This window comes from Pelodiscus sinensis, chromosome 3 (genome assembly GCF_052426305.1).
Source record: "Pelodiscus sinensis isolate ZL-2025 chromosome 3, ASM5242630v1, whole genome shotgun sequence".
Taxonomy (NCBI): Eukaryota; Metazoa; Chordata; order Testudines; family Trionychidae; genus Pelodiscus; species Pelodiscus sinensis.
In genome coordinates, this window is record NC_143054.1 from 53500431 (window position 1) to 53521351 (window position 20921).

The 20921-nt window shown below is 39.6% G+C and overlaps 1 protein-coding gene across 7 annotated transcripts in view; it reads left to right on the forward strand.

Annotated features, from left to right (window-relative positions):
• Nucleotides 1–20921, forward strand: part of COL19A1 (collagen type XIX alpha 1 chain) — a 368607-nt gene that overhangs the window by 176107 nt on the left and 171579 nt on the right. For 6 of the 7 annotated variants that reach the window (XM_089777104.1, XM_089777106.1, XM_089777103.1 and 3 more), the window contains exons 14-16: nucleotides 1362–1415; nucleotides 2657–2692; nucleotides 16525–16578. In XM_089777104.1, the coding sequence (XP_089633230.1) occupies nucleotides 1362–1415; nucleotides 2657–2692; nucleotides 16525–16578 (144 nt within the window). The remainder of the gene's footprint in view (nucleotides 1–1361; nucleotides 1416–2656; nucleotides 2693–16524; nucleotides 16579–20921) is intronic. The other variant, XM_089777105.1, reaches the window with a different exon arrangement.

The window sequence follows — 20921 nt, forward strand, 5'->3', positions numbered from 1 at the left end:
CACTTAGTGCTGAAGGCGATGGCCTGCTTCTTAAGTGTGACCATATTACATCAGTGTTTCATGGCCTGTAACATCTGCTAGTTGGTTTCCAGGTGGAGTTTAAGGATCTGGTTTTGACCTATAAAGCCCTAAATGACTTAGTTCCTGCTTGCTGTATACCAGTTGCTTACTTCTGAAGCTGAGATCAGTGGAGGTGATGAGCTGGAGATGACTTGATTTAAAGGAAAGGTAGCTTCTGGCAAATTTGTTTTCTGTGATTGGCCCCAGCTTCAGAATTCAGTCCCAACCTAGTTCTAAAACGATTTGAACTGGCTGAGTTTAAGGGCACATTGCAAAATCTATCAATTCCCCTGGCTTTGGGGTAGTAAAGGGAAAAAGGAGAGTTGTTGAGTAGTAGTACTGAGGGTACATTCCAAGCAAGAGAAGATAAAGACATTTTTAGTGATGAAAATAAACAAAATTGCTGGATTTGTAATATTTAAGAATGGCATCCCATATTCTCTGCTTCTCTAGCTTTCACTGTTTGCAGCATGGAGAGGGACTGTCAAGAAACTGTTTCTCTCCAATTCTATTCCTGGCCCTAGCTGAAGGTTAAAACTTTCTGGGGAGTTGCTACCCTGACTATGATCTTGGAACAATATGTCAGCTGGAGACTGCACTCCCTGTCATATACAGTCCAACTACTCCTCCTGCTTCTCATCCTTATCCTCCACATAACTTCCCTAATGGACACGGTGGAGTGAGTGGTGTATGACCTGGCTTTTTGCCTGCAAGGCCATATGAAAGAGATCCTGAGCTGGACTCTAGAGGATGTTCCCATTCCCTTTACACTTCTGTCCAGATAATCTGACCCTGTATCAGGTGAGGGCACCTAAAACTTCTGGTAGGAGTCTCTTCAAGAATGTCTACACTACAGAGAAGATTGAAGCTGCCGCTGTCAATCTTCCAGTGTTCAAATTAGCGGGCCTAGTGAAGACACGGTAATTTGAACTGAGAGGGGCTCTCTGGTCAATGCTGGTAGTCCTGCTTCCACGATGAGTAAAGGAAGTCGAAGGGAGTGTCCTCCCTTTGACTTCCTGCAGTGTAGACAGTGCTAAAAGTTGAGTTAAGGTATTTCAACTTCAACTACACAATTAACGTAGCTGAAGTTGCATATCTTAATTTGACCTTATCCCATAGTATAGACATACCCTTGGTTTTTGAAAACAATAAATTGTTTCCTGTATTTCAGTACTAATAACATTAGTGATTTAACACTGATTTGATTAACAGATGCTAATTTATGCTAATAGAGAATTTTGCCCAAGATCATTTGTGAATCAAAAATGTATATGTACTATATGCTTTTTTTATTTGTATAGGGCTTAAAAGGTGATCCTGGTGAACCTGGTCTGGCTGGTCCTAAGGGAGAAAAGGTATTTGTGTGTCTATAAATTAATTAGCACACACATCATACACACACACACAAAGACATATTGCACATATAAAATTGTTAGAAGAGTATTATAGTCGCAAAGATGAACACTGAAAAGTTGAGACATAATAGAATTAAGGTTGCCTGCAAAAATTCAGTTGGGCCCTTTTGTATGTATTATGATATAATCTTTAATTACATGATCACATACAGCTTTTTTTTCCCCCACAAGGCCTGGTCTCACTTAGTATGTAGGATGGAATATGCTCACTGAATGAGCAATTCCTCAATCTTTTGTTTAATCCTCATTGTTCAATCTGTGCCCCCATATTTTGTTAACAACAATATGAGTCCTTATGCACTGTGCTTTTCATCTTAATAAGCATAATCATTACTGTCTTCCATTGCTAGCATCCACAAAAGCACACACCCTCTGTCCTCTCTTGATCTCTCAAATGTTAAATATAATATATCGATGTATTTTAAAACTCTAAATATAAATATAAATTATTTTAGTATAAGAATCAACAAGATGTGTGCATTAATGACTGTGATATCTATTTTTATACAGTATTTAACAACCGTGTAATGGGATGGCACTCACCTCTTGCAAGCTCCCCTGTTGGTCACAAGTCTACAGCAGAGGGTTTCATGGCCTAGTCCACACTGTCTCAATCCCCCAGTCTTCCCCAAGCCCTGCTCCCAATTTTGTCAGGCCATCCCTTGCTGTCCTTTATCTAGCTTAGGGCATGGATCTCAGCCTTATTTGTATACTTAGGCCCTGAGGATCTAATTCTAAAAATTACATACAAACACGACTTTTCAAATATAAACAATCATATTGAGTCCAATGAGCTAACTTATGTACATTAAATTAATCTTGTGTAGTGACTGTAGCATTGGTTTCTCAGATTGTAATCTCTTTAGATCAGGGGTTTGTCTTTCTGTTTATGTGTAAAATACTATGCACATCTGGGACAATACAGAAATAACATTTTATTTATACAAAAAATAAACATTTTATTGGACCAGCTTCCATTGGAGAGAGAGAAGCTGTACAGAGCTTTTCTTCAGATCTAGTGCAGGTATTTTAGATTTTACATATGCTTTTGTAATGTAAAAGCATCATATGGTTGACTAATATGATATCAAATTTACTTATGTTTCTGTCTGATATCTTCTAACTAGATGTAAAAGTAAGTGAAAGGAACTGTTAACTCTCCTCCCCTCTGATTTTCTTAGGGAGATGAAGGGCCTCCAGGACAAGCTGCCTTAAGGGTATGTATACCAGAAAACAAAGGAACAAAAAACAGTGGAAAAAGGAGGGAAGGAAAACACTCAAGAAATGTAGCTTTTTTTGGTGGTGTTTATTTGTCATGCAAGCCTCTTTCTCGTTAAGCAAAATATCAAAATCCTTCCTTCCAGATATCTGTACATTTTCTAAATGTCATATTTATCAGTATGTAATTTATTGTTAGATAGGGCATTCACTTCTTAGTTGACACTGAAAAGGTAAATGAAAATTTATAAACAACAAAAAGAAGGTAACAGTATTCAAAATATCCTGAAGATATTTTCCACAAAATTTTAATGAGAATGTCCTTCTTTATTCTTCTTGCTTGTAACATTTTTGATACCAGTTAAAGAACTAGATTGCTGATTTTTAGTAAAATACTTACTATATCCCAAAATCCTATTGAGGAGGGACTGGCTTTAGGTGGAGATAAGTCTGTCACAAATGCTATGGCAGGTGGAGAGGAGGGGCTCTGCACTAGCTAGTATCTAGTCCACTCAACAGTTATTAAAACTAGCACCTTGAAATTAATCCAGAATTGAACAGGGAACGAATGCATAGCCCAGAGCATGGGAACATAAAAATTGTCTGGATATGGTGGATCAGAATAAAGGTCCATCTACTCCAGCATCCTTTCTCCAGCAATGACCAGTACCAACTACTTTAGACGTAGGTAAATTTCATAGACTAATCTGTCCATACTGAAAATTTGTTTCCAAACAGCTAGTATTTAATTTGGCCTTTGACGTGAAACTCAAGTGCTTGTAGGCCTTCAAAGCCTCTGGGTCTTTTTTGTTTGTTTGTTGTTTTTCAAAAAATTCTTTACTAGTGTAACTGGATAATCTGGTGATAGGTAGTATTAGTTGTAGATAATCTGGTGATAGCTAGTTCCTAAGTATGATAGGTTCCTATCATATCAGGAACATCTATATCAGTTTAGAGGAGAGGTCCATCTTGTTCGGTATCTTTTCTGCAATAGTTACTAATACCATATGTTTCAGAGGCAATTATGAGACATCCTGTAGTGGAAAACTATGAAATAATTGTCTCTCTACAATAGAAGTTTCTTCCTGAACTCTGTCTGTGAATGGTTGCCTGATGCCCTAAAGCATCACTTTCTTATTCTATCCAGTTTCACTGTGGATATCTTTATTAGAAGTATAAACATCTAGTCGTTTGATATTTGTGTTTCATTACTCTATAATTGCTGAATGGATTTCTGCTTGGCATATGCCGTCAATCATATGTTGTCATATAGCACAGTCCATTAATCTAACCTGGGATGACAAAAGCATCAGGCCATATAGCTAAGTCCTGTTTCAAGAATGGGGGAGGGGAGTGAAGTCTTCTTATCAGGTGAAGACGAAGGAAGGCATTTTGGATGACTAGTGCTGTGCTGGGTCTAACTGCAATGAGTATAACAGAACCCTGAGATTGTGCGTTTTCTTAACCACTGATGGTTGCATAACATTGATACAGAGTCATGGGGGTTTTTTAGTTCATCTGACTGCTTTTCTCTTCTTACTCATATCATCTTCATCTTAATTGAATTTAGTATGAGTGAGTTATTTTTTATCCAAATTCTAATTTCCTTCTGAGTCCAAGAAAAGTAGAAGACAACATTGTCTCTGCTAGAGGAGAAAGACCCATGGAGTTGTGTGTCATAATGTGTTGCTAATATATAAAATATATCAAAAAATACATATTCTATATTTTTGGTCCAAATATCCAAAAAGTAATTATGCCATATTGCCCTCTTAGCCTTTCCCATCATTTTGTCACATCTAGAAGGGCACTCAAAGGAGGAAAGCAAATTATGAAGTTAATAGTGCTTCGTTGACAATCCTATGCCTCCATCACCCACCTTCCAATTTAAAAAGGGCACTGTCCCTCACGTGTTTCAGCTGATGTAACAGCATATGGAAAATGTTTCTTCAAGTAACTAGGAATTTGTAGAATAAAACCACAAGGTTTAACTGCACATGGAAATTAATTGAAAGGCAGTGCAGTCTGTGAAATATTGCAAGAAACACCATTTAATTATCTTCTGGGAAACACATAATACTTGTAGTCACTGTAAACCTACTACTAATAACAGTAGTATAATTCCGCCCCAGCTAAAGTTTAAAAGTAGCTTATGCTGAACATGTTCTAGTAATTTTTTGTCAGAGCAATGTTAGCATTGCAAGGCAAAAAGATTGCAAAATTATTTCAAATGTACAAGATTAAAAACATTTTGGGCTAGTTCTGTGTGATGGCTGAGTGTTGTTTTGTGCATTGGAGGTATTGCTGCCCATAGTGGTTTTCTGTCTTTCCCAATGTGAAGAAATGCACATTGAACGGGAGGGAAGAAAGAATAAAATCCTGCAAAAGATTGCATGAGTACCATTAGCGTAAATGTGCAATGACCTGATTTGCCACCGGAACCACATGATATGCCACCTAAGTAATTCCATTTATCCCTTTTTGTTTCTTCACCTATGGTACTAAAACCACATCGTGAACAATATCAAAAACAGTGGTTGAACTTGATTTTTTATTCATTCCCAGGATGAGATTAGAAACCAAAAAGCTTCACAGTGGTCTCTATAATTCTGTCAGGATCAAAGAAGTCTCAGGATTCCTTGTATTTGCACAGTTCCTGTGTTACTCCTTCCTTGTAACCTGCTTCAAGAAAAGAAAATTTGAGGTGGGGTGATAATTAGAAAGACCAGTTTCAAGAGATGATTTCTTGATCATGTTACACTTGCTTCTTTGAGAGAAGCTGGTACCTTGTGCTCCAGAAAGGAAATGTTGGCAGTCCTCTCTGCAAATATGCCACATGTCTCACTATTACATTTTATTAACCAGAAAGAAAACTAATCCAGTTTGCACTGTGTTAACTTGATGCTCCCTGAGCACCTACAGAACCTCATTGATGTATCCAGGCCAAAACTCTCCAGAAAAGGCTTTTGTTCTATAGAACTGGAAGTTCTGTCTTCATTAAATAATCGTATTCCCAAAGTAAAACGAAGCCTTCTCACAGCAAGGATATTGAAATTGTCTGAGGGTACGTCTACTCAGCAACATTATTTAAAAATAACTAGCATTATTACAAAATAAATTAGTCTGCGTCTACACAGCAGGCATTTATTTTGAATTAATGTTGATATACAGTCAAACTGGAGGTCTTCTTACTCTGACTCCTGTAACCCTCATTGTACAAGAAATAAGGGAAGTCGGAGGAAGAGTGCTCTATTTCAAAATAAGTGCTGTGTAGGTGTTCCCATTTCAAAATAAGCTATTTTGAAATAAGCTACACAATTGACGTAGTTCAATTTGCGTAGATTATTTTGAGTTAAGCCCTGCTGTGTAAATGCCCCCTCAGTGAAGACACCCAGGAATAATCATGTTTGTTATCAAAATGCAAGTTCCATGTTTTCTATCTTAATTCTCAGTCCAAAATGAGATTCAGTGTCTGACCAGCTGTTTGCATTGAGTCAGTGAGCCACCTGAGAGAGTACCTTGGTTTTCATGAGCTAACCCAGAGGAGCCATCATCCATACTGACATTGATTGCTTTGGGTGACTTCGTTCTTAGCATCTCTACAACAGAGAGGATCTCATGCAGTTCAGAGAGGACTAATAAAGCACAACAGGGTTTTCTGAATACTAAAATCTACTATAGCTCTGCTGCACCCTGGAATTTTCATAATAGATGTGTACAGTCTATCAGAGACATAATATTCTCACAGATGAATGGGAGTAGTTCACACTTTATATAGATTCCTAGATTTTCAGGCCTAAAGAGACCATTAGATCAGAAGACCATCCACAGCTCTTATTTACTTCACCCACAGTTCTTATATACTTCAGCTGGACTTGTGAGTGATCAGCGTCTCCAAAAATCAGGTCCGAGATGTGTCAAGTTGGTCATCCAAAATCAGAAGCCACTTTTGAACTGCTTGGGCTTAACCTTAATGTTGCTTAAATCATTCACCTTTATGCAACAAATGTCTAAACCTATCAGGCTTATTCTTTGATGGAAAGGTCTATAAGAGTGTTCCAGTTCAAATGATTCAGGCATAGTAAAGCAGCATTGCAGTGCTTCAAACACAGAAAGTTATGGTCTCTTCACAGCTTTTTCAAAAACAGCTTAAAATCTGCAGAAACTGATGAAACTCTCAGAGAATTTCTAGTACCAGCTGAAGAATTGCCATGTTGTTATCTGAGATATGAGATGAGAGTGAGGCTGGATCTCCATACCAATTTGAAGACTGATTATAGCATTACTTGAACAGATAGCCCAGCCAGAAAACTGTTGCTTTACTACTGCAGAAAATCATGCATTTCTGGTGGAAAGTACTGAAAAAAGACAAATGAGATCAGGCATGGTGATCAGGGAAAAAACAGTTTGTGTGGTATTTTTTTATTTAGCCATAACTTATAATACATATCCTCAGATGAAAGATGGCTCATTGTATCATAAATAAATACTAGGTACAAATGACACTGAATTTGGTCTGATACCAATACTATTCAGAGTACTATAGCAGAGACTGAGGTTTCAATGTTTCAGTTTCAGTTATAAACCTGGTTAAATGTAGGAACTTAAAAATCATCACAAAATAATAATTTGGGGCTATATCTACACTACAGGGTTTTTCCGGGATTCCTCCCAGAGGTATCCCGGAAAAACTCTGCTGCATTCAGGGAACGCGACTGCTCTTCTGCTTTTTTTTTTTTTTTTTTTTGCAGAAGAGCAGACGCACTCTTTCGGAAGTCCCTGTATTCCTCCTTCCACGAGGAAGAAGGGCTCTTCTGTAAGAGGAGGGTTTTCCGAAATTTGTCACAGTATCGACAGGCCAAATTTGGGAAAAGCCTCTTGTGAAAAAATTATCAGAAAAAGGTATACGAATTGCACTCCGCAATTTCCATACCTTTTTCCAATAGATCAGTGTAGTCTAGACATAGCCTGGGCTGAAGATTGGCATTACTTGGAGCCATTTCTGAATTTTCCTACTAATAAAATGTTTTGGTTATTTTGGTGATATGGAAACATAAAATAAATTGTTCTTAAGTGATTAAGTAAAATCAACTTGACTTTTAATCAGAAATTTTGTGGGGTAAACCATTCTTCACCCCACTGTACAGGAAGTGCTCAGGGCGTGGAGGATGCTGGTGTGGTAGAGCTCTGTTTTACTAATGCTCGTCCTCCACTGCATGAGATTTCTTCAGACCATGCACCAGTGGAATAAATTAAAGAAGGCCCGAGGCTCCCATATTCTGTGCTGCTCCAGCCCTACCATGAACTAGATCAGTGGTCCCCAACCTTTTGGGGCTGCCAGGCACCTGGGGGTGGGGCTACTTGCACGCCGGGCACCCGGGAGCAGGGCCACACACGCACCTGGGGGCATAACCATGCATGTGCCTGGGGGCGGGGCCACCCATACGGTGCACGCCTGGTGCTGGCACCACCCATGAGCCCCACTCCCAGGGCTGGCACCAGCACCGCTCCTGTGCCGCACGCCCAGAGTGGGGTTGCCCGTGCGCTGGGGCTGGAACAGCCGAATGCACCGCATGCCCGGGGGCGGGGCTGCCTCTGCTCATGTGCTGCATGCCTGGGGCTGGCGCCGCTCCTGTGTTGCACGCCCAGGGCCGGTGCCACCCTTGTGCCACGTGCCCAGGGGCTGGCACCGCCCATATGCTGCGCACCAGGGGCCGGCACAGCTCTTGCCCCACGCGTCTGGGGGTGGGGCCACCCAAACGCCGCCCGTCTGGGGCTGGCACTGCCCATGTGCTGTGCACCTGGGGCTGGTGCTGCTCCTGTGCTGCATGCCCACAGCCGGGGCCACCCCTGTGCCGCACACCCAGGGCCGGCACTGCCCATAGGCCACACGCCCAGGGCCAGCACAGCCCTTGCACCACACATCCGGGGCAGGGCCACCCAAATGCTGTGAACCGGGGGTGTGGCCGCCCATGTTGTGCGCGCCTGGGGCTGACGCTGCCCATATGCCGTGCGCTCGGGGCCAGCATCGCCCATGCGCCGTGCACCCGGGGGCAGGGCCATCCCTGTTCACTCGGCAGGTGCACAAAAATGGCCTGGCGGGCGCCATGGCGCCCGTGGGCACCACGTTGGTGACCACTGAACTAGATCAAACCGTTAATTGATCTTATTCATGCTGAACATGTGCTATTATAGAAGCAGGGAGACACAAGACATTTCTAGGCTCTCTATCTGCCTCTTAACATTGATCAGAATTAGGATACAGGGAATGGTGACACCCTCTGTATTTTCAGGGAAAATCCACATTTTTTCAGTAAGTGTTTTGACTGTGTGTATATGAGAGAAGTAACCCTTAGAGACAGTGCAGCATGTCTTATAAATAATTCAGGATCAGAATTGGTATGTGTGTCAAAATATATAATTTCTCAATAAACGTTAACAATCTTAACAGACAGGTGAAACACATACCAAAATATTTTAACAAGGAAAATACTTCTAAAATTCCCCAAAATGTTTAGTCAGTTGTAATGTATATTGATATGTCAAAATAAGCAGTACTCTGAGAGATCATAATGGTCTGGAAAATGTGTTCAATTAAATCTGAAAACCTTTCATAAAACCTCTTCACTGTCTTCCAAAATACAACACAAACTTTGGGCAAAAAGAGGCAGCAAAGAATTTAGGAAGGAATACACATGTTATACTGCTAAGTAAAGGTCAGATTCTAGCTCACTGAAGTCAGTGGGGTTTGGGTACTACAAAGAGGAATATGAAAACATAAATTTCCACAACATGTATACTTTGTTGTTTTCAACATAATCCCACCATGTTTAAAATATTTAGGAAAAAACAAACTAGAAATATAATATAATATAATATAATATAATATAATATAATATAATGTAATCTAAGAAGGAGACATAAATATAAATTTAAAGGCCTCTGTACATGGAACTTCGGTTGAAGTGAGTAGTCAAAAGGAACTTTGTTCAGGGAAAGTTTCTAGGATGTCTTACATATATAAGCAAATGCATTTGAATCATACATCATTACACAATAAGCTCTAATGGCTCTGATCACTACATTTTTAGGCATTTTTAAAAGATCTTTAATTCAAGATGTTATGTTTTCCTGATGTCAGTCATTCATACATCTGCTCATCGAATATCTTTTTTATTGAGTCCTTGATTATGGTAATGGTATGGCACAGGGAAGCCAAAGTTAAGGCTCATAGTCATACTTCATTTCTGCCAGTGTCTGTAATTTGCATAGTGCTTTACCTTTCCAAAGTTTTATACAAAGATGAAAGGGTCATGATTATTCTTTTGTAATACATTTTTAAAATTTATAATAGCAAGCCACAGGAATTAACTTTGAATCTTCTCACTTTAGTTATCTGTTTTTATACCCTTAATATTATTTAACATATTGAACTGGCTTACACATGAATGTTTTTAAGTCTTAAAAAGTTAATAATTTTATTATATCTAGTGCTAGCTCTAGAGATCAAACAGGGAATAAAAATTATAGTATTCTACCATACAGTTTTGTCAGAATATGGAATTTAGGCTCAAGAGGGGAGAGACTAGTCTCTGAAATGTCACAGATGGCTAAGCTCCTCTCTCCCTCTCTGGCATCCACCGCTCATGCCTGTGCATGTCATGTCAGAAGAGTGACAGGTGAAGGAAGGTGGTGCAGCGATCTCTCTTGTAAAGTATATGAAAACTATTCCTCTTGACACTTGATCTACTGATTTTAGTTCCCCAGGAAAATGAGTGTCCGTCTGTACGTTCTTGTGGGCCTATCCCTTTTGGGAGTTATAAAATACTCATCCAGATGGCACCAAGTGTTTACACAGAAGTCCTGGGTTAAGTCAGTCACAAGCAGACATACCTAAGACTTGCTTACTAAACAGATATTTGGAATGCTGACTCTTTGAGCCTTGAGGGATCAATTAAATCAAGCTCAAGGGAAATTCATACACATACTTTGCAGAGCAGCCACCATGAGGAAGTTGCAAATTCAGGCCTGGGCATGTTCTGTGGTCACTTTCAGATTCAGTAAACAGATGACATATTAACCACAGATTACGCAGCATTGATGCATCAGGTTATGTAATATTCACAGTGGAAATTGGGTTTAGATCACAAATCTTCAAGATACCTATTTAAACCTTGATTACTAAATTAACTGAAGATGTAACATACTGCTTATTTGAGTATTTAAGTTTGCCATTTGAAATTATGCTTTTCATACTCCATGGGCAGATCTGCACTGCCTGTGCAATTGGGCCTTCCAGACATCCTAAACTAGGTCTATTAGGGTATGTCTAGACAGCGGACATTCCACATCTTTTAAACGCGCCCATTATTTCCAAGTAGATTTTGAAACAACGGGCGTGCTATTCCAGCATCCCTGTAAGCCTTGTTCCACGAGGGTTATGGAATGTCTCGAAATAGCACATTATTTTGAAATTTGGCACTGTATAAATGGTGCCAAATTTCAAAATAAGCTATTTCAAAATACATTCAAAATAAGCTATGTAATTTGCATTGCACAAATTGCATTGCTTGTTCTGAGATAAGGGTGCTGTCTAGATGCACCGTTCATGTGAAAAAGGGTGTGCAGATTCAAGTCCTACAAGAGAACTCCTCTTTATAAATATTTCATCCAGTGTTATTTCTCCTGTTAATTTTTTTTTTTAAATTGCCAACAAAAGAAATGCTAGTGAGAGCAGGCTAATTAATAAAATAATATACAACTTGCAAGTGATGTTATATTTTCATTATTTTAAAAATGTTTCTATTGACAGAAACTGGATTTTAACCATTTCTGGCACATAAATAGAGGTTATTAGAGTGCATGCACATAAACCTATCTAGTTCTTTTTAGCTGAATGTAATCATGGAATCATCTTTAATGCTGATAGCAGAATTTGGAAATGCTCCTAGATTTTAAGTGGGGGAAGATTCTGTCAAGGAAAATTTGTCTAAAGAAACAAGGTGATATTAGACAATCTAGATAGTTTCAGTCTATTTTTATTTTTATCTTATCTGCACAGTAACACAAGAGAACTGGTCCTCAGGGTTTGAGGGAAGATTTATGTTTTGGTCTCAGAGATTTATGTTTTGTAAAAACCTGCACTGTGCTCAGTTGACATGGAAATGATTAATGTGTCTTTCATCAGAAGAATGATGTGAGAATAGTTTCCTGTTCCTTTCTATTACTAATGCACTTCAGTGTAAAGAGGCATTGCAAGTGACTCTCTTTCAGGAGTCTAAATTATGCATTTTTTTCATTTAGAAAATAAACTCTTGTCTAGTAAAAATGTTAGGTTCATAAACTATGAACATTTATGAAAGACTACTCTATATTTCTTACTGAAATGGCTGTCTCTATTGAAAAGAAATTAAAATAAAATAGATTTGAAGCTCTACTTTCTGAAAAAGGTGTACCACACCTATAAGAAAATGAGATTATATTTTTATTTGCTTCAGTAAAATATTATTTAAAAATTAAAGATACACTGTATACATTTGTTATCATTTGTAATATACAATTGAACATATAATTGAATGATTAATAAATTAATGTACATGCTATACCTTCTGTAATGTTGAACTGTTCAACTTTCTTAGCATTTTAATTCTTGCTCAGTCACCAATTAGTTCATAAAATAGAGGTTCTACTCTAAAGAATATATTGCTTGCTCTGGGCCATTAATGGCATTTCGCCACAGCCATACATTAGAGGCAAAACAGAGCAGCAGGACCCTGGCTCTGAGATGGCATGCATGTTGAGGGCTTTCAGGTTGTTCTACACACCTTTTATAGGAAGAGTATAGAAAGCTTCATATATGGCCAGGATGGGCAAATTTTTTAGCCCAAGGGCCACATCAGGATGTGGAAATTGTATGAAGGGCTGTGAATGCTCACAAAATTAGCATCGAGGTGCAGGAGTGGGAGAGAGCTCCAGCTGGAGGTACAGGCTCTGGGGTAGAGCCAGAAATTAGGAGTCAGGATGCAGGAAGAAGCTCCAGGCTAGGCCAGCAGATTGAAGTGTAGGTGTGAGGGATCTGTCTGGGTTCTTATGCAGATGAGGGCTTTCAGCCAGCTCCTATGTGGCTCTGTCCTCCCTTCTCTGACCCTCTCCCCATACTCCATCTGCAGTCACCACCCCAGCAGCTCCCACTGGCAGTGGTTCCCAGCCAATGGGAGCTGTACAAGCTGTGCACAGATCCCTCTGGCTGCCCCTGCACATAGGAGCCAAAGTGGGGGACATGCAGTTGCTTTGGGAGTGGCATGAAGTCACAGCATGCCAGGAGCAGGACACACAGGAGTTCAAGGACTAGATTAAAATGACTGATAATCCAGATGAGGCCTGTAGGTTGTAGTTTAGTAGTAAAATCAAACCAAGATTCTGCTTATCTTCTATCCCTTCTTTTCCCTTCTCAGCCAAATTGTACTGTGCGGTGGCTATGATTTGAGTGCAGTGGCTATGATTCTTAGTGTGTCATGTAAGTGTCTTTGCTCCCTCCAGCATGCAGTAGCTTTTTCTCACTTCAAAATTGCCATTGAAGTTAATTGTTACTTTTTAATCATGATACAAAATTACTGGTACTACTTGACTTCATTAATGCCATTCTACCATTTATTTAATCTTTGCAAGAGGCATGGCCATATATTGCCTTTTATCCAAGTCAGGACTTCCATTAATATAAATGAGACTTGTGCATGCAGATCAACATCAGCACATGGCAGTAGACATAAAATAAAAACATAAAGAGAGGGCCAAATTCTGCTTTCTTGTTCCCCATCATATAAATGAGAGCAGATCTGGTTCTATGGTATTTGAATAATTCTATTTAAAGAGGCAACGTACATTATATTTTAGAAATGTATTATTGTACATTATTTAGACAACTAAGTAATGCCCATGACACTTGAGTCTTAGAAAGATTTATTATAATGTGGTTACATATTATAAAAGCTCACACGTTCCAAACCTGGGGAAGTGATCTATTTAAACATCTCTATGAGTGATGGTTCCACATGTCCGATTTGGATATTTGTGTACTTTTGTTTAACTTGTCTCCTTAATCTCCACATACAGTTTACCTCCTGTTTGCAGCATTTATAGCTTGTGAGAATTGGGTACACCTAAGACTCTGACAGCTTCATAATGGGGCGGGGGAGGGGGGAGAAGGAAATCTGAGTTTTGTGCATATATTTTTAAAATGAATTAATCTGTGAAATTCTCATGAAGAAACAATTCCATACTTCAGTTAGGCTAATGTATTTATTAATTGTGCTAATGTAAGTTGTTGTGCATGGAATTCATTTCAGCAGCACTAAGTGTTTATGGATATCCTATCCAGTCTCACATTTCAAAAACCATCAGACACATTGCAGTAACTTTTATATATTTACAGTACACTTGTATAATATTTTTGTAGTACTTTGTTTTTGGAGTGGACTGAGGAAGTAAGTAATATAAATAATGTCTTTAAGAAACTTCACTTGTCCACTTCAGCTGCTTTTCATAATTAACTGACAGGTTTTGATTTGTGCTTTGATTTTGTTCAAAGCATGTTCTAATGTAATTTGTTTGAACCATTAAATCTAGTAGGCAGACATCTGCTGTGCTTTTTAACCATTTTTAAATATATGTTGAATCAGTACAAATGTTGTTTGTATCTTTATGGTCACATGAGAAGATTTTACTCTATGGCCTGTAGTCAGCAGCTTATAATGAGGGAGTTGTATGAAATCTAACACAGTTCAGGATACCTTCTGAAACTAAAAACAGTTTAACTGAAATGCATGGTTAGTCACTTACTTCCATCTTTGCCAAACACATATCTTTTCTCTCATATAAGTTTTAATAACACTTATATCCAGTTGATTGTCAAAAATATTGATTTAGGGGTATGATCAACTTAAAATATTAGCAATTACTATGTGTCATCACAAAAGGAAAAACTATGTAGTACTTTAAAGACTAACAAGATGGTTTAATAGGTGATGAGCTTTCGTGGGCCAAACCCACTTCCTCACTTCATATTCTGGAAGAGAATTGGCATGACCATATATACCAATTCTTGTTAGTACATATTAAACCATCTTGTTAGTCTTTAAAGTGCTACATAGTTTTTCCTTGTTTTAGCGAGATCAGACTAACACGGCTACCTCTCTATTACTATGTGTCACCAGTAACTGTAGTGCAAGAAATTATACATATTTTAATGATTCATTCAAGACATTTATCATTCACACAATTTCTTCAATGTTAGCCCATAAAACTTATGTATAGGACTTGTACTGCTATAATAACCACCTAGTTAAAAATATCAAAAGTATAGATTCTCTGTGCTGTGTGAGATTTATAGTATGTGACTTAGAAAAACAAGGAGAATTGGGCAATATATTTTATCCTGCTGTAGGTGAGTGAGACAAGCTTTCAGGCTCACAGAGAGCTCTTCCTCAGGGTCAAGTATTATCTAGATTATTCCTGACATTGGAGATTTTTAAGAGCAGCTTTAATGAACGCCTCAAAGGTAATTTATTCCCATGTATTACTACCCTAACAGTTAGAAAGTTTTTCTTAATGTCCAACCTAAGCATTCCTTGCTGCAATTTAAGGCCACTATTTTGTGTCCCATCCTCAGAGGCCATTATGACAATTTTTTCCTTTAAGATTTTTTTATACAGATACATAACACAGAGTGGTTCCTTTTATATAAAGCATAAGTTTCTGAAGTTCATACTCTGTCATATTTGTTATGGCTCTCTATTATTTTTAAAGAAACGTATCTTCTTACTGATCAAGATACAATGGATAGTTAGGTGCACAGACAAAAAATGGCTACGGTCTAGGAAGACCAAACACTATCTGTAAGGCTAAGGTCAGTGTCTTCAGTAAATTCCTTCATAAAGTTATTTGTTTTACTTTACAAATAAACTTTCTGACATGTTCTCATTTTACCTAATTGCTTCTGCCAATGAATAGTTTTAGGAATCTTTCCACTCCCGGAATTTCCAACAAACTATATTATCAAAAAGTTGATCGATTCTCTGTACAAGTTAACAGTACTCAGCAAATTTCTAAACCAATCTGGTGCTGTGCATTCTCAAGTAAAGGGGAAGTCATGGAGAATGCATGTGTGTGCGCCTGTGTGTGTCTGTTTAAATTAGATACTTATATTACAATTAGTTCTGTATGATTTCAGGTTGACATCAGAAATTTTTCATTTTCACATATACAAATATACTCTAGCAATTCTGTTATATTAGTTACCTTGTGAAAAACTATGCATCATTAGCCATTAATAATAGAAAATTTAGAAATTGTTTGCAGCATGAATGTAGTTTGCCGCAGTTTGAAGTATCTGAAACCATAACTTGTTAACATTAAATTCACAAGGCAGAAAATTTGTAGTGAATTAATAAAGTCTGAGGAGTTCTTCCCAGCTGTTGTGATTCAACAGGGGAATTTATATAAGTGGAAAAGTTCTAGAACAGATTAATTTTTATTTAAAATTGAATTCAGACAATTCATTTTAATAAAGTGATATCAGCTTTTGAAAGATTGGGAGGTAGCAATTTAAACCTCATTACTTTTCTCAGACTACATGGAATGCCTTATAGGAGATCAGAGACCGAGATACACCAAATGTTATCCTGCAAGGCAAAGTAAAGGTTGGCTCATGAATATAATATAGTCCTTTACTATTTTACATTTCTTTTGGATATAAATGTGGTTTGTTACAGGCTGAGACAAAGTAAGCCAATATCATTTTTAATGTTACATTTGCAAATGTTTGTATTTTCAGGGTTTGCCAGGGCTAGATGGTCCTCCAGGTCCACCGGGAAAAGAAGGTCAGAGGGTGAGTAAACTTTGTGAACAACTGGCAAGTGTGTGAACTGACTTTAATGAGTTACTTCTTTCCAAGCACCAATAAAAACAAGACTCAAAGATAGCAGCTGAGTAGAAAACAGTCACCTTAAACCAAGCTTTGAAATTTAAGTTTTGTCTTTGTTTGAACGAGGTTTATAATCTTAATTGTTTCAATGACTGACAGCACATATTTGAATGAAGTGCACCTGCGGACATTGAAACTAGAAAAAAATAATAAAATCAATCTCAACTTTCAGTTCTCTTGTGGGAATGGAAGGTATTCCAGTGTACGTATCATACGTCAGCATGTCATTTTTATACTAAGTCGTATACTGTTCAAAGCTAGGGTCAATGATCAGGTTTTACTATGGTTCTTTATATGTACATATCATAGCTGATAATATCTATATCAAGAATGGACAGCAGTTGGGAAGAAATAAGAAGCTAACAAGATATGCTCAAAACATGAAGTAAGTCTAAACTGATTTGTGAAAAATGTTGGATTAATTGGGTTTTTTATTCATTAGTGTTGTGCCTCTGTATTTCTTGGCTTCCTCTTGTACCAGCAGAAATAGTAAAATACAAAGATGGATGTTGATCATAGTATTTGAGGGTACGTCTACACTACAACGTTAATTCGAACTAACTTAGTTCGAATTAGTTAATTCGAACTAAGCTAATTTGAACTAACGCGTCTAGAACTAAAAACTAGTTCGAATTAGCATTTTGCTAATTCGAACTAGCAAGTCCACATTGAGTGGACCCTGAACAGGGCTTAAGGATGGCCGGAAGCAGTGCCGGCAGGGCATCAGAGGAGGACTTAGAGCGTGGAGATGCTGTCTCAGGCTAGCCGAGGGCTGCGCTTAAAGGGTCCCGACCCCCACCCCGGACAGACAGTTCTAAGGGGTGCCCCGCTTGCAAAGCAGTCCTGGCTTGGATTGCCCGGAGTACCCACACTGGGCACATCACAGCACTCGGCCATCAGCCCGGCTGCACTTGCCACAGGCTGCGATCTGGGGAGAGGGAGCAATCGGGGGTCTGCAGGAGAGCTTCCACTCCCAGAAGCCCGCAGAGCCAGCCCAGTCCTCCCCATCGGGGGCTCGTACCCCATTCCTCTCTCACCTCCTTCCACTTACCCTTCCCTAGCCCCCCTTCTTATTGATGTACAAAATAAAGATAATGTTTCTTCCAACATTGACTCTGTCTTTATTGAACAAAACTGGGGGAGACTGGGAAAAGGAGGTGGGAGAGGGGAAGAGAAAGGCTGGGAGAGGGGAGGGCAACTAACATGATCAGGGGTTGGGAACCAGTCCCAGATGAAGAGAGGCTACAGAGACTGGGACTGTTCAGCTTAGAAAAGAGGAGATGGAGCGGGGACAGGATAGAGGTCTCTAAAAGCAGGGGTTGGGTGGAGAGGGTGCATTCAGAAAAGTTCTTCATGAGTTCCCATAAAGAAGGACTAGAGGACACCAAAGGAAAGGACTGGGTAGCAGGCTTGAAACTAGTAAGAGACAGTTGTTCTTGACAAAGCAAATAGTTAACCTGTGGAACTCCTTGCTGCAGGAGGCTGTGAAGGCTACAACTAGAACAGACTTTAAAGGGAAGTGAGATCAAGTCATGGAGGTTGGGTCCATGGATTAGTCTTAGCCAGGGGGTAGGAGTGGTGTCCCTGCCCAAAGTTTGTGGAAGGCTGGAGAGGGATGGCACGAGACAAATGGCTTGGTCACTGTCTTCGGTCCATCCCCTCCAGGGTCCCTAGGGTTGGCCGCTGTCAGCAGACAGGCTACTGGGCTAGATGGACCTTTGGTCTGACCCAGGACGGCCATTGTAAACTCAGGGCTCAGGGTCGGGGGGTTTCAGTGGACCCCCTTGATTTTCATGCACACCTGCTCCTGGGTGGCCAGGCTGGCAGCTCTCCTGCCCTAGACAGCCACTTTCCTGTGCCTAGTGCGGAGATCGTGGACGAGGTCCACGATGTCCGCACTAGCCCAGGAAGGTGCCCGCCTCTTGCGGTCCAGGGCAAGCTCCCGGGAGCCGCCAGCCTGGTCCCGGGAAGAGGGGGTGGGCTGGGGGACATCGGGTGGGTGGCTCTGTGCCGTGCCAGGTGCAGGGTCTGCTGGCTGGGTGCTGGCAGACTTGCACCTGGCACGGGCACCGTAGCCAGCCCGTGCCCCTTTAAGGGGTCCGGGGCCGGGAGGGGGGCATACGAGTTTCCCTGGTGTTGGCCAGAGTGGCCACCAGGGAAACCTGGGGAGGGCTAGCCTCCCACTAGTTCAAATTAAGGGGCTACACACCCCTTAATTCGAACTAGTAAGTTCGAACTAGGCTTAATCCTCGTAAAATGAGGTTTTCCTAGTTTGAACTAAGCGCTCCGCTAGTTCGATTCAAATTCGAACTAGCGGAGCGCTAGTGTAGCGGCTATGAATGTTAGTTTGAACTAACGTCCGTTAGTTCGAACTAACATTGTAGTGTAGACATACCCTAAGATCCATTCTGAACTGGAAAATATTATAAAACTCAAGAGAGTATTTCATGAGATGGGTAAACCAATTCTAGCCCAAAGTTTGGATTTAAATCCAAAGTTTGGATTTACATTGGTTTAAGGTCATAGAACTATAGCATCATAGAATCCTAGGGCTTGAAGAGACCTCAGGAGGTCACTGAGTCCAACCCCCTGCCCAAAGCAGGAGTAACCCTAACTAAATCATCCCAGCCACGGCTTTGTCAGGACCTCTAGGAAAGGAGATTCCATCACCTTCCTAGGTAACCAGTGTTTACTCACCCTCCTAGTGAAATAGTTTTTCCTAATATCCAACCTAGACCACCCCCATCCTTGTTCTGCCATCTGTCACTACTGAGAACAACCTTTCTCCGTCCTCTTTGGAACCTCTCTTCAGGAAGTTGAAGGCTGCTATCAAATCCCCCCTCACTATTCTCTTCTTCAGACTAAATAGCTCAAATCCCTCAGCCTCTCCTCATAGGTCATGTGCTCCAGCCCCCTGATCATTTTGGTTGCCCTCTCCTGGACCCTCTCCAATGCATCCATGTCCTTTCTATAGTGTGTGGACCCCAAGATATTTATCTCAAACTCAGATTTACTGGAAAACCACACTAGTGTGCCTTTCTAGAGTTTGTTCATTCATAATTAATTTTGGCATAGTCCGATAAGACATTGAGGTACTCATTTTTTATTGAAGTTAATGGGAACGAGGGTGTTCAGTACCTTAGATTATTGGGTTCTTTCTGTGCAACTTTTCATTAAAGGCATAATGCTGATTGCTAAAGATGTGATGCTGCAGCCTTTATACAAAAGAGGTTTTTTTTTCAGGAAAGTAGTCCCACTTACTTCAGTAATACTATCTATAGTCCTGATCCTCATTCTTGTACACAATGATGAGTGTAGCAGTGTTCTAACTCATACTGTTATGCAGTTAAATAAGTGGACATTGCACAGGCCTTGCTTATCTTTTACACATCCCCTAAATAGGAAGTTTTTCCATGGAGTCTCAGATCTGCAAAATAAACAGAATGCTAACACTTATTTGTCCCTTGTATCTTATAATGTGAAAGATTATGTGAAAAACAGACATTTTTCTGAACTTTTATAATGTAGCCATTTTGGAGTGCTGCTTTTAGCCCAGGATGATATCATGATGTGCAGAGCTTGAAAAATGTATGTGTAGCTGTATTATTTTTGTTATAAAGGGAAATTTAGTAAGAATATAGATTTTCCTTAGTCACTTATATTTCAAATGTAACATTAAGCTGGTATCTTTTCCAGTATACAGATGATACAGTATAATCAGAAGTGCTTCAGCCCTGATTATCACAGCCCCTGCAGATTATATCCAGACAAACAATAACATAAGTATGGACTATGTCCTCTCTCATGCACTTTGTATTGTGTAAAGTGAATGGAAATGCCAAAGTTTTTCTATTTTCTTTAATAATCTCTTGCCCTGCACCATTCAGTATAATTATAATCATTAATAAATTAATAATGATGCATCATTGCAGTAGCTTCATTTACAAATTTAAAAAATCTAGAAATGGAGAAGTTAAGGTTTTAACACAGGCCCTCCCAACAGTTAGGTTGTTAGCCATTATTATAGTTACACTAACATAGGTGCATCATTCTAAATATGTAGCATTAGATATGGCATACTGATGTGAATCAACAGTTGCAAATCTGGGTCTGCACCAATGTAGCTATATCAGCATAGCCACCTGCATGCTAAATACCACCTGCTCTATGTTGTTATATGTACTGGCAAACAAAAACTATGCTAACAATGTTAAGATTGCAAAGTCATGTGCTGAAGAGTTAGGAAA